At 34.0% G+C, this 12,216-nt stretch overlaps 3 protein-coding genes across 3 annotated transcripts in view; 2 read left to right on the top strand and 1 right to left on the bottom strand.

Moving 5' to 3' along the window:
• The first annotated feature begins 6 nt into the window (after positions 1-6).
• LOC109584734 (uncharacterized) lies at positions 7-2,656 on the top strand. Its single transcript, XM_020000563.1, has 3 exons — positions 7-2,053; positions 2,101-2,181; positions 2,280-2,656. Exons 1-3 carry the CDS (start codon positions 601-603, stop codon positions 2,540-2,542), a joined length of 1,797 nt encoding a protein of 598 aa, XP_019856122.1. The 5' UTR covers positions 7-600; the 3' UTR covers positions 2,543-2,656.
• Positions 2,657-3,546: 890 nt separating this feature from the next.
• Positions 3,547-6,091, top strand: LOC105313930 (extracellular matrix protein 3-like). Its single transcript, XM_011407750.2, has 12 exons — positions 3,547-3,599; positions 3,658-3,816; positions 3,870-4,067; positions 4,124-4,279; positions 4,336-4,533; positions 4,580-4,741; positions 4,846-5,040; positions 5,152-5,298; positions 5,364-5,558; positions 5,613-5,709; positions 5,767-5,886; positions 5,937-6,091. The coding sequence occupies exons 1-12, from the start codon at positions 3,551-3,553 to the stop codon at positions 5,959-5,961; spliced, it is 1,701 nt and encodes a 566-aa protein (XP_011406052.2). The 5' UTR covers positions 3,547-3,550; the 3' UTR covers positions 5,962-6,091.
• A 2,084-nt stretch (positions 6,092-8,175) lies between these two features.
• Positions 8,176-12,216, bottom strand: part of LOC109584727 (uncharacterized) — a 7,551-nt gene continuing 3,510 nt past the window's right edge. The window contains exons 4-7 of the mRNA XM_020000556.1: positions 8,769-10,826; positions 8,583-8,669; positions 8,428-8,523; positions 8,176-8,378 (exon numbers count right to left, since the gene is read on the bottom strand). Coding sequence (XP_019856115.1) covers positions 8,215-8,378; positions 8,428-8,523; positions 8,583-8,669; positions 8,769-10,826 — 2,405 coding nt within the window. The 3' untranslated portion in view covers positions 8,176-8,214. The remainder of the gene's footprint in view (positions 8,379-8,427; positions 8,524-8,582; positions 8,670-8,768; positions 10,827-12,216) is intronic.

Below are 12,216 nucleotides of genomic sequence, written 5' to 3'. Positions count from 1 at the left end.
CCTCGAATATCTTTTAACACCTTATCATCTTCTGACTCTCGTACCTCTTCTGATCCTACAACTGACGTACACTACAACACTGCTACCTCCTCTTCAAACTCCTTCTCCTTTAAATCTATCACTGATAGTACACCACTAGCTTGTAAAGCTATCAAAGCTCTAAGAATAGCTTCTGATGATAATGAGACATGGAATAGAATTACCAGAGATGGATTGCTTGAAAGATTAGCATCTAGGTTAAAAAGAGCTGCAGCTAAGTTTTCTCAACAAAAGCAAGCACCTTCACCTTCAAATGAATCAGTGTCAGAGACAAGCGTTTCAAATAAAGAAGTTACACCAGAAGCCTCAGAAGAGCCTCGTGATTATAGAGCTGTAGTTAAGGAAATTACTGATCGCCTACCTAAAGCAGAAGCTCAGTTAAGTGAGAAGTGGGCATACATTATTGATTCTGGTGGTCAGCCAGCTTTTCAGGAGCTGTTACCTGTGTTTACTAGAGCAGCTTCTCTTAATATCATCACACTTGACCTTTCTAAAGGTCTCGATGAGAAGTTTGAGTACATATATCGAATTAATGGAAAAGAGTTTAAATGTGATGAGAAAATGAAATATTCAAATCGTAAAGTTTTTAATTTTGTCATTTCAGCAGCATCAGTTCAGAAACCATTAGATATTCCGTATCAAACCAAATCTTCCCAAGAGGATGCTCCCATTCACTCTATGTCTTTCGTTCTTGGTACTCATTACGATGTTCTCATTAAAAGGAGTAGTGATGAAAATGAAGCAGAGGCAAAGGTGAAACAAATGAGCAATGATTTGATGTCTCAACAGGATTCTCATTCTAAGAAATATGTAATTCAAAAGATACATGGAGATTCTGTCATATTTCCTGTTGATACATTGACAAAAGATTTAAATGAACGAAAGATAATCAGCCAAATAATTATTAAAAAGATAACAGGCTGTATTAAGGCTAACCTTACAGTGAGGCTCCCAATTCGATTATTTGTTTTCGAGCTTTGCTTAGAGGAAAGAGCTAAAAGTAAAGGTGGTTTTGTTACAAGAAAAGAAGCTGATGGTGAAGGTGAGATACTTCACATGACTACTAGTGATGTTGAAGATGCTCTAACTTACCTTCACAATTGCACCATTATCCTATACTACTCGGATATCGAACCACAATTAGTGTTTGTTGACCCACAGAAAATTCTCAATGTCCTTTCACAATTATTGGCTCTCACATATGTTGACATGGATACTGCACAATCTTTTGTACCAGAAATAATTCAGGAGGAAATGACCACTTTGAAGATAAGGGGTTGTTTCAAGGAGCGCCTTCTTGCAAAGTTTACTGTCAACTCTGTATTCACTGGTGAATTCCAGCCAATGTATTTCATCAATTTGCTTAAAAAATGCCACGTTATTGCTGAATTACAAAAAAAATCAAGTCAAACTCGAGATGTCAAATATTTTCTTCCTTCTGCTTTACGTTCATACAACAATAGCTTTGAAAAGAGCCCACCAGATAGAAAACCATTACGTTTTGTGTGGAGAAAGGAAGAGGAAGATGACGAAGAAAAAGTATTTGTCAACGTACCTCAAGGAATTTTTCCTCTGATAATTGTTCGTTTACTCAAAGAAGAAGAATGCGTTGTTCGGCTTTCTAATCCTGATGATGCATTTGATTCTAATGATCCATCTAAGCCTAATGATGTCTCACAGTTTCGAGATGCAGCATCACTATTGATCTCCTTTGACAAAAGCATCACTGACCCACATGAACGTTTGTACATCATCAATTGGGAGAAGCATATTGAAGTTATATTTACTGGGAAAAAGGAGCATTGTCCTAAAGTTAATACACTAGTTCTTAAAGTCATCAACGACAGTGCAAATGACATCAATATTTTAGTTGAAGACCTAAATGTAGCTTTTGCTTGCCAACGTGATGAGAGTAAATACTGCATTGTTCAAAAGGAAGAAGCAGTGTGTCGTTCTACACCTACTCACACTTGCCCTCTTGATGACAGCTATTGGTGCTGGTTTAATACATCAGGTATATTATGTTCTGTTTTATTTCAACTATTTTATTTTATTTTAAAGATTATAAACGACGGCGTAAATCTGACACAGGAAGTTCTGGTTCTCCACAATATAAACGTAAACATCTCGAGGAAATTGATGGTACGTGTAAGTGTAGTTGTTTAGTTGTTTCTTTTTGTATGTGCATGATGATTCCATATTGTAGCTACATGTATTAGTATTTTTAATTAAATCCACAGGCAAGAAGCTTACCATTAAAACAGTCATGAAGATATTTGCTTCTTCTGCTCGCCATTACAAGCTAATAGGGATTGGATTGGACATAGAAGTAGGTGACCTGAAAGACACAGATCAAGCAACTAATAATCTTATTGAAGTATTTGAGAGGTGGTTTGATGCTAATAGAGATGTCAGTTGGAATGCATTGATAGAACTTTGTGATACCTATCCTAATGAACTTGGCACAGCAAAGGCTAAGCTAAATGAAGAACTTTGTTTCTAATGATAGCAGCTACTCATATTAGCATAACTAGTCAATTTTAGAATATTTTTATTTTTTTTCAAACATGCATAGATGTGTTAACAGTAACCCTTGAATTAACCGTTTATCACGGTACCATTTATTAAATTTACAGGTTTTTTGAATATAAGGAGCTCTCTTATCAGGAGAGGTGGTAGCAGTCCCAATTAATGAACCTCTGAAATAAAGGCACTTTCATACTAATAATTCCAACATGCCTAATATGTATCAGAAAAATAATTGTTATAAAAAGGAAAATTCCAAAAACCTCTCTGAGTGATTTTTGCCACTATAGGGCCCCAAGAAGCAAAAGAGAACCCTGCAAACTCAATTTCAGCTTTTTTGAGCTGCTTCAGTTCTGAGTAGTCCTAATCAATTGTTTACTGTTTGTAGTTAACTTGATTTAGCTTAGACTAATAGCATATCATTCCCTCCTTAAGGCAGCTCAGTGTTTACAACTGGCACTCCATATACATAGAGTCTACTGTAGGGAATTTTCTATGATTCTATCCGGAGCGAAGAGATCACTTGAGTTTGCATTATTTATGTTTAAGACTAATGTGTGATTAAAGCTATAGGTTTACAGTCAACTTAATGGTCAAAATTATGTACTAGACTGTAGACTAGTGATCTGACATTTGACACAAACAACGCTTCGAGGCTAACCAGGTTTGATGTTCCTGGTATCAACTGTAGTTCCTACTTAAATCCATGCAGTTGTTATGGTTCATGATTGCAATAAAATAACAAATGAGTCAAATGTTAGTAGGACAGGTAAACTTCATGAAGATGTAGAAGACACTTGATTATCAATACTCAATAAAACACTTATCATAGTGATGGTCATTAGTCTATTCTTCATTGGATTAATTTTCCTTTTTAATGTGCACTAGTCTACAATGTAAACACTTAGATCTATACCACCTTAAGTGATGTACAAAATAAAATTTTATTGTGACATCAGAGAGAGAAGGAGAATAAGAAAATAAAATGGAGAAGATTTTAGTTATATTATTACTGAATATCTGTTGCATTAATGGTAAGTATCTGCTATAGATCTATAGTAATGGATTTGTGAGGTCTACCTTTCAATATAGCTGCCACTGTGATGTTTGATCCTGCTACTTACAGTGTAACTGAGGGAGATAGTAATGTAACGCTTAATATCTCATTTGTGACATCTGAACCTCTCAGTGCAGAATCCACTGTTAGAATATCCAGTATACCAACAGTTGGAGCAACTGATGAAGCTACTTGTGAGTATTTGAATGCCATTTATTATGTAATTTCTATAATAACTACACTATAGCTGGAGTTGATTATGTGGCTTTCAATGAGACAGTGACTCTACCTGCTGGGTCTACAAGATATGATTATGCTATCACCATCCTTTCTAATCCAGAGGCAGAGTTTCCTGAGCAATTCAGTGCATCTTTAGAGTTTGTTAGTGGAAACCCATTAACAGTTAATGGATCTAGTGCTACTGTGACTATTAATGATACTGATGGTTAGTTATCCCTCTCTCTTGCATTGTGTTTATTGTTTTTTTTTTACTTTTTTTAGTTCCTACTTTAGTAAGGTTTGATCCTGTTACTTACAGTGTAACTGAGGCACCAATATGGATTAGCATATCATTTGTGACATCTCAGCCTCTTCTTGGTAACTCCATTGTTAGACTATATGATATACCAACTGCTGGAACAACTCATCAAGCTACTGGTGAGTAATTAAATTATTTTTATAATTTTATTTATATTTCCATTGATTTATTATAGCTGGAACTGACTACTCGTCTTTCAATAGTACAATCACTCTACATGCTGGTGATACAAAACGGGTTTATACTGTATATATCTACAATGATAGAGTGGCAGAATTTCCTGAGCAATTCAGTGCAACTTTAGAGTTTGTTAGTGGATGGCCATTGACAATTACTGGACCCAATGCTACTGTAACTATTAATGATACTGATGGTAATTTTCCTTTCATTTTTCCTTTCTTAAAAATCATTTTTTTTAGTTCCTACCATTCGATTCTCTCCCTTTTACAATTACATTACTTCACAGGAGACCACTAATGTTAATGTTACTCTAACTGGTGTTACATCACAGCCTCTATTAGGAGAAACTATTATTAGACTAACTGATGTACCTACACCTGGTGCTGCCTATCCTGCAACAAGTATAGAACTATTTATTTATTATTATGCTGTCTCTCTCTGGCAATCATATGATACATGAAATGACTAACAATAATGAAATCTCTTCCCTTCTCATTTTTTCTAGGGAACATTGACTACATTGCATTTAATAAGGAGATCACTCTACCTGCTGGGTCTACAGGATTCTCTTATAATGTCACAATATTACCATCTACAGTATCTGAGCATACAGAAATGTTTAAGGCTAAGATGTCATATGTCAGTGGTTCACCAATAGTAACTGAATCAGATGCTACAATCCGAATTTATGATAATAGTTGTAAGAATGTATTATAATTCTAAATTGTGAAAATTATACATGACTATGCTATGTTTTTTCATATAGGATCATTCTTAAACTATTATTATCATAATCATTATTACTTATTAGGTATATTGTTAACTTTCAGTTCTCCTGAATACATAGTTTCTGAAAGCAATGGAAGCGTTATAATTACTCTAATATCAACACAGCCTGTTCTAAATGATGTTGTTATCATATTAACTGATGTACCAACTAGTGGTGGAGCAAGAAATGGTTTGCTTTTAAACTATAATATGTCTATAACTATTATCTTATTATTAAATTCAAACTTTTTGTAGGCACTGATTATATGTCATTCACTGCTACAATAACAATCCCAAGTGGACAGTCTTCAGTTTCACATACAGTATCACTAGTGAATGATGATGTGACAGAATCAACTGAATCCTTTGATGTTAGAATATGCTCGATATCCGGATATCATGTTACTTCTTACTCTTATACAGCAGTTGTGACCATCATTGATGATGACAGTAAGTTACTGAGTTTGATTGTTAATTTAATGAAATTTCTCAATTTAATTAAAGGCACAGGCTCTACTAATGCAGCACTAGTGTTATCTGGTTTGAGTATATCCTTTAATATCATATTAATATTAATATTGATTGCTGTTATTTCCTATCGGTAAGTATAACATTAAATTTGACTGCATGTGGACATTGTTTTTATTGCATTTAATAGTTGCAAGAAATCAGTGATTAATAATAACATACCACCACCAGTACCTGTTGTTACTACTCAGGCCAATAATATGATGTATGATAGGAATGTGAGCTATGAACTACACACAGTAGCAAATGAGTATGTCAAATAAATATAATTATGCTTATAATAATAATTCTAATTAATAGGACTGACGAGTATGATTATATTTGATTCATTACTCAATTTGATACTTACAACTGCCAATTGGATATTATTAGTTATTGGCTACTTAATTTGATCGTTTACTTTTTATAATGCACCTTCCTTTGTTTGCTTTTACTGTCAAATAATGTACTTCATTTCTGCTGCATAAGTGACAGTTTTACATTTTTATGCAGTTTTACATTAAAAAAAATTTTTCATGATTATTGAAATATCACAAAAAAATGCAAAAATTTTGACCACAGAAATTTAGAGCTAAACAGTAATATCTAGTTTCATTGCATGCATGTACTGGTATGTGCTGAGTTTACATGTAAGGAGCTTTGAATTATTGGGATTTCAGAATAATTTCTATTACAAATGTAGTCTACATTTATCCTTTTTATTCCTATCTCTCCTCTGGTGTATTTGATGTGTCATTAGTTGGTCATTTTGGTCTTACGTCTTCTTAATGATATCTGCTGTCTCATTCTCTGGCTGTATCATCTATTCATTATTTGCCAGTGGGAAAAAACTGTACCCTCACAATAATTATGCAAAAGCAAATTTAATATACATGCATTTTATCAAGAGTATATAATATTTAAAGTATTAGGTACTTTAGGTATTATGTACTCTTGATTACATTACTGTACATTTTAATTTGAATCTATACACAAATATGAAAAATGAATATTACCTTTTTATACACTAATTCCTGTAAATACTGCAGCTGGACTATCATAATCAGGGTACGTACTACCATGAATATCAATTTATTTATTTTTATTAGTTTAAGTTATTTAAAATATAATGGGGTATAAAAATTAAATTAAAATAGTGTATAGATAGAGCCAGGATGGAACATATGGTTTTCTACCCAAGAAACTTTAAAGTCGCTCTATTATTAAATTTTCCCAGTATAGCAAGGCTGCAAAAGTTATGGCAGCCATTTTGTTTGGGGGTGAATCCTACTTAGTAACGCTACTGCGTTACTAATTTTAGGCCAATACTCTGCCATCAGTTTTATTTGAAGAACTCCTTAGCAAATTTTTATTGAAATATAGGGAGCCAATATACCAAAAGTAAAAATTGCAGTTTGCCAATGCCATGTCCATCTTTACAAGCTACAATCAATCCAACAGTAACTGCTATCAAAGCCAGAAGGTAGATCCAAAAATGAATATTTTTAAAACTATAAACAAATATGCAGCAATATGAGTAATATCTTATAAGTTACTTAATTACCTATTTTAACAGATAGTTTATGATAATAATAATAATTATAAATAATATTGTATTTGCAACTGCTGCTGTTATATTTAAAAATTCTATCTCCCCTCCCTCTAGGCAATGTGCATCTGTGGATTGCTAAAGGTATTTCAGCTACTCTTGGTGGACGGATTTCTAATCATCTAATACAACAAGGAACATGTATGGAATAATAATATTCATTCAAAGAATCAGTGTTGTTTTGGTAGGCATGATAATTTTAGTTTTAGTATTAGTTTTAGTATTAAAAATAAAATAGTTTTAGTTTTAGTTTTAGTTTTAGTAAATTTCAAAAAAATTATAGTTTTAGTTTTAGTTTTAGCAACCAAAAGTCAAGTAGTTTTAGTATTAGTTTTAGTTATAGTTTTAGTATTAGTTTTAGTTTTAGTTTGGCAGATTGTTTGTACATATTACTTATTTTGTGTCAGAATAACTTCTTTTTTCTCTGTTCCCCTGTCCATTTTACACTAACCATATAAAACACAACTACATACAAATGTGCATAACATTATGTGTACTAAAACTAAATAGCAAAGCTAAATATTTTAGTTATAGTTATAGTTTTAGTAGGTGTAATACTTTTAGTTTTAGTTTTAGTATGCTAGGTCAAAAAGTTTTAGTTATAGTTTTAGTTTTAGTTAATCGAAAGTAAAATGCCTTACCAAAAGTACTTTTAGTTTTAGTTTTAGTTAACCAAAACAACACTACAAAGAATAGAATATAAAGTGTATGTAGGATACAGAACAGAATAAGTAGAGCTACATGTAGAGGATTGTTCTCAATGCCACAGACTCAGCAATCAGCATGATATGTACATCCAATTATTATGCATTCACATGATGATACAGCAGCCACAAATAGTGATGTCATGACGACGTAATGTGTAGTTACAAAATATATATAATTCATAAATTCAAAGCCATTTTTTTCAAATTCTAATCCCAATATGGTTATACAAAAATTATAATCAAAAAATAATAAAGCCTATTCATCAGATCAGATGTCAAAAACTCAAAATAAACTCTTAAAAATTAGATTTACAACATTGTTCACTAGAGTTACAAGAAGAGGCTGAAATTTTGCAACATCACCTCCATTTCTCCAGGTAATTATCAATGCAGCAACAATCCCAATGATAGCCACAATGAAAGCTCCAAGAAAAGTTGCTCTCCCAACTGTATAAAATAACATTAAGTCTGGTTATATTTTATTACATTTACTTACTTGATGTCCAGGTAAATTTTGTTTTAGCTAAAGCAAGTAACATTGATCCAAGTAGCATTAATCCAAGTACTACTCCATAAATTACAAGTCCTTCAACTGTAAACAAGTTACAAGATAGGTTAACAGTAATTCAGCCTGAAGTTGTCTCTACTTACTAGAATAACAATAGAAAGCTAAATATCCAGCCAAAGCAAAGAGGATTACGAGTCCAAATCCAAAAGCACAAGTCATCCCTGGTTTACCTATAACAAAAAATGTGACTCTCTCAAACGCACAATTTAATGTATATTTTTAATGTGAATGAATGCATACATGTATGAAAGGCAGAATAAGGGTCTTACTTGTATTATCTGGAGCATCTGTAGAACATTTAAACCAGCACCTGCACTTAGACTCAGAAATACAAGGTAACCCTGGACAATCTGTACATTGGACTTTGAATTTATCTTTATTAACAACGAGACAGTAACATTTCTTTTCCGGATCTTTTGAACAAGCAAATGCATTGGCATGATTGTGCTCCATGTGTAGGTCATCCGTAACCTTGTCAACAGCTTGCATGACTGCTTCACGAATTTTTGAGCAATGCTCATGAGGGCCAGAGAATTGAGCAAAAGCAATCTCAATATGAGTGTAATGATTGATGAGATGAAGCGAGTGAGTTATGTCCTCAATAGTAATCTGGATCGACATAGCATCTCGAAATTTGAAGTAAAAATCTGGTCTAGGTGAAGGAAGATCAATTTTCAATTTCTTCTGATTGAGGAGGTGCATCACTACCAAAGGAAAGAGACCTTGAGGAACTGGTAGACACTTCTTCTTTTCCCTCCAAATAATAAGAAGTGGCTGAACATCTGACACTTCTACTTTAGGCTGGCTACTTTTTGAGGCACGATATGAAGAAAGAGCATAAGGAATAAAATAGGTATCCTTTTCATTACCTTCAACTTTTGTGATGATATTGAGATGCAGCAAAAGAGAAATTAGGTTATCAGGAAGTTTAAACTCAGACTGACTAAAAACTTCACTTGATTGTAAGCAAGAAAAAATTTCCTCATGAAAGAAGCCATCTTTAAGGTTCGCTATATCTGTTGCAGAGGGTGGCTGGAGTAAAACAGATTTTAGTAGCTCATAATCATTATCATCAAGTGCATTTTTATCATTGACATGGACATATGTAATAGCTAATAGCTGTGAAAGAATATTAAGAATGGGCTTAGGATCAAGAAACACTATATTATCAATAACCTCTGGATAGTATAACATCAGGCTGACGTCATGAAAATACTGCAATGCTTCCTTTGTATCTTCCTCTTTCATGCCATATTTCCTCCCAATAGATGCTACTTCCTTAAAAGATAAGATACTTTTCTTTTCAGGCAAAGAGAGCTCAAAAGCAAACCATTGAATTGGTATTTTGATTGTAACAGAAGCATCAGAGCCACTCTTCCATATTGCTTGGCAAACCTGTCTCCTGTATTTAGCCCTCTCTTCTTTTGACTCAGCAATTGTTGTGACAGGAAATATAATAGAACCTTCCAGCCTCTTGATAATACGATTTTTAAAGTAAGGTTGTAAGGAAGATATTGAAGTATTTAAATCAACTTCAAATTTATTTAGAACAGCTTCATCCACTTTATCGTAATGTGTTCCCAGAACAAGATGCATTGAATGACGATGTGGTTTAGTGATGCAAGAAATATCAAGAGATTTGAAATTAGCTGCTGTAGAAACAGCAGATTTGAAGGATGCTAACTGAGTTGACTTAGAGTGACACGGAAAATATTTTCCATTGGCCCTGTACATCATGTCAAGCTCATCATCAAGAGGTTTAGAGAGGTCAAGAGTGATGATATTAAGAGAAGCTGCTCTAGTAAACAATGGCAGCAGCTCTTGATATGCTGGTTGACCACCAGAATCAATAACGTACAACCAATGGCCTTTTAAACGAATATCTGTGAGATCCTTTGCCAAAATTTCTTGAACTACCTCCTCAGCATGAGGATCAACATCATCATCTTCTATTTGTTTTGATGACACAGAATCTTTCAAAATGCTTGACATGGGTAACTGATCAGTGCCCTCTGATGATGCAGCTTTTGTTCCTGAGTCTTCTAATTTTTCTTGCGATGCTTCAATCAAATCAGCTGCTAAACCCTCCATTAACATATCTCTTGTTATTCGTTTCCATTTCTTGCTCTCATCATCTACCCCTACTCTCACTGCTCGGACAGTGGGACAAGCGATTGCTGTGCTGTCAGCAATTCCCTCAGTTGGAGCATCTTCATCTAACAGTAGGAGCTGTGCACAGGTTTTACCAGACCCAGGAACACCGAGCATGTTAACACGAGTAATGGTTAATTCAATGCTCCCTTTCTTCATCCATTCTCTTAAAGCACCTAATGTAGTGGAGAAAAAAATTGTCTATTATCTTTTCTGTAAAGTGATTATTAGATTTATTTGTATAATTATTTAGTGTTCCAGTGTATGCTACTGCTGGAGGAGGTGAAGGTTCTTGTTGAGAGCTGATAAGGCTTCTATACTTAGGTAAACTGATTTCGTCTACAATTTACAAAAAATTACAAAAATAAAGGTACATGTATGCTCAAGACTAAAAATAATAGAGTATAACAATACAAAAAAGACTAGTATGACTCCAATCACCAACCCAGTAACAAACATCAAAACTCTGTCATACCACTTAGCTAAAAATTAAAAACAATGTTAATCTAATACCATTGTTATTATGGATTTACCAAGTACTGTAGGGCACCTTTTTTCGAGGGATATAAATTTCGTGAATTTTTATTTCCCGGATTTAATTTTTGTGAATTTATGCCGTCTACCATCTTGCACCATATTAATTTCATTTTTGCGAGAGTAATTTTCGCAAATTTTTTAAAAATGGCAAAATCCGTGAAATTTATAGCCCTCGAAAAAAGGCGCCCTACAGTACATCCAGTAATTATAATGAAATCTCATAATAAAGGTAGCAAAATGTTTACATAATATATTTTTATAAATAATATTTTAATATAAAATTATACAGTTAGAAAAGTAAAACAATATTTCAGTCATTATAAAATACCATATGGTGGAGAATTCTTAAACGAGCATGTGCAGAATATAACCACTGCTCCACCTTACGTGATGATTGCTACAGCACCAAGCATGAGCACGGGTATAAAAGGGGGTGGGCTGCCCAGTCAATTAAAAATGGCGGGTGGCTTTAGAATGTAATTAAAAATGGGCAGTGAAGAATCACAGAATGCAAGCACCACAGGCATCCACAAGATCTAAAAAAGACTCTTAGAAGAGTACAGACAGTTTTACTAACTCCCTATACCAGCAGAAAACTCAAAAGAGCCATGCATCATGCAGCTTTCAGGGGCATATCTAGGAACTGGAAAAGGGGGGTGCTGAGGGCGCGCGAAGCGCGCCGCGATTTTGGCCACACCTACTTTTACGGCGGTAAAACGGCATTTTCCTGCATTTTCGCATAGATACTATATATACCAAGTGGATGCGAAACAGGAAGTGGATTGTACATGAAATTATATTGGTGACGTCACGAGCAGTATACCTATGCTCTTTTCGCTCTAGCGTAGCCTCTACTGGCCTTGTTTCTCGAAGTTTTGGGTTCTTGGTCAAGTTACTACTTTCCTGAGTTGAAGTAAGTATCATGAAGTCTCTATTAGCTCGAATGACCTGCTGAATCCTTGTTTGCTTGATCACTGGATCTCGTTGTACTATAAAACATGGCGGCCTATAGTTCTGACTTTAAACACC

This window comes from Amphimedon queenslandica, unplaced genomic scaffold, assembly GCF_000090795.2.
Source record: "Amphimedon queenslandica unplaced genomic scaffold, v1.1 AMPQUscaffold_13174, whole genome shotgun sequence".
Taxonomy (NCBI): Eukaryota; Metazoa; Porifera; class Demospongiae; order Haplosclerida; family Niphatidae; genus Amphimedon; species Amphimedon queenslandica.
The sequence above is the reverse complement of the archived record's forward strand: the minus strand, read 5'-3'. Positions and strand labels throughout refer to the sequence as shown.

Coding starts and splice junctions, on each gene's coding strand:
- LOC109584734 (XM_020000563.1), top strand. CDS start 601: ATGAAATATTCAAATCGTAAAGTTTTTAATTTTGTCATTTCAGCAGCA. Junction 2,054..2,100: donor GTGCTGGTTTAATACATCAG/GTATATTATGTT, acceptor TTTATTTTAAAG/ATTATAAACGACGGCGTAAA. Junction 2,182..2,279: donor ACATCTCGAGGAAATTGATG/GTACGTGTAAGT, acceptor TTAAATCCACAG/GCAAGAAGCTTACCATTAAA.
- LOC105313930 (XM_011407750.2), top strand. CDS start 3,551: ATGGAGAAGATTTTAGTTATATTATTACTGAATATCTGTTGCATTAAT. Junction 3,600..3,657: donor GAATATCTGTTGCATTAATG/GTAAGTATCTGC, acceptor CTTTCAATATAG/CTGCCACTGTGATGTTTGAT. Junction 4,742..4,845: donor TGCTGCCTATCCTGCAACAA/GTATAGAACTAT, acceptor CATTTTTTCTAG/GGAACATTGACTACATTGCA.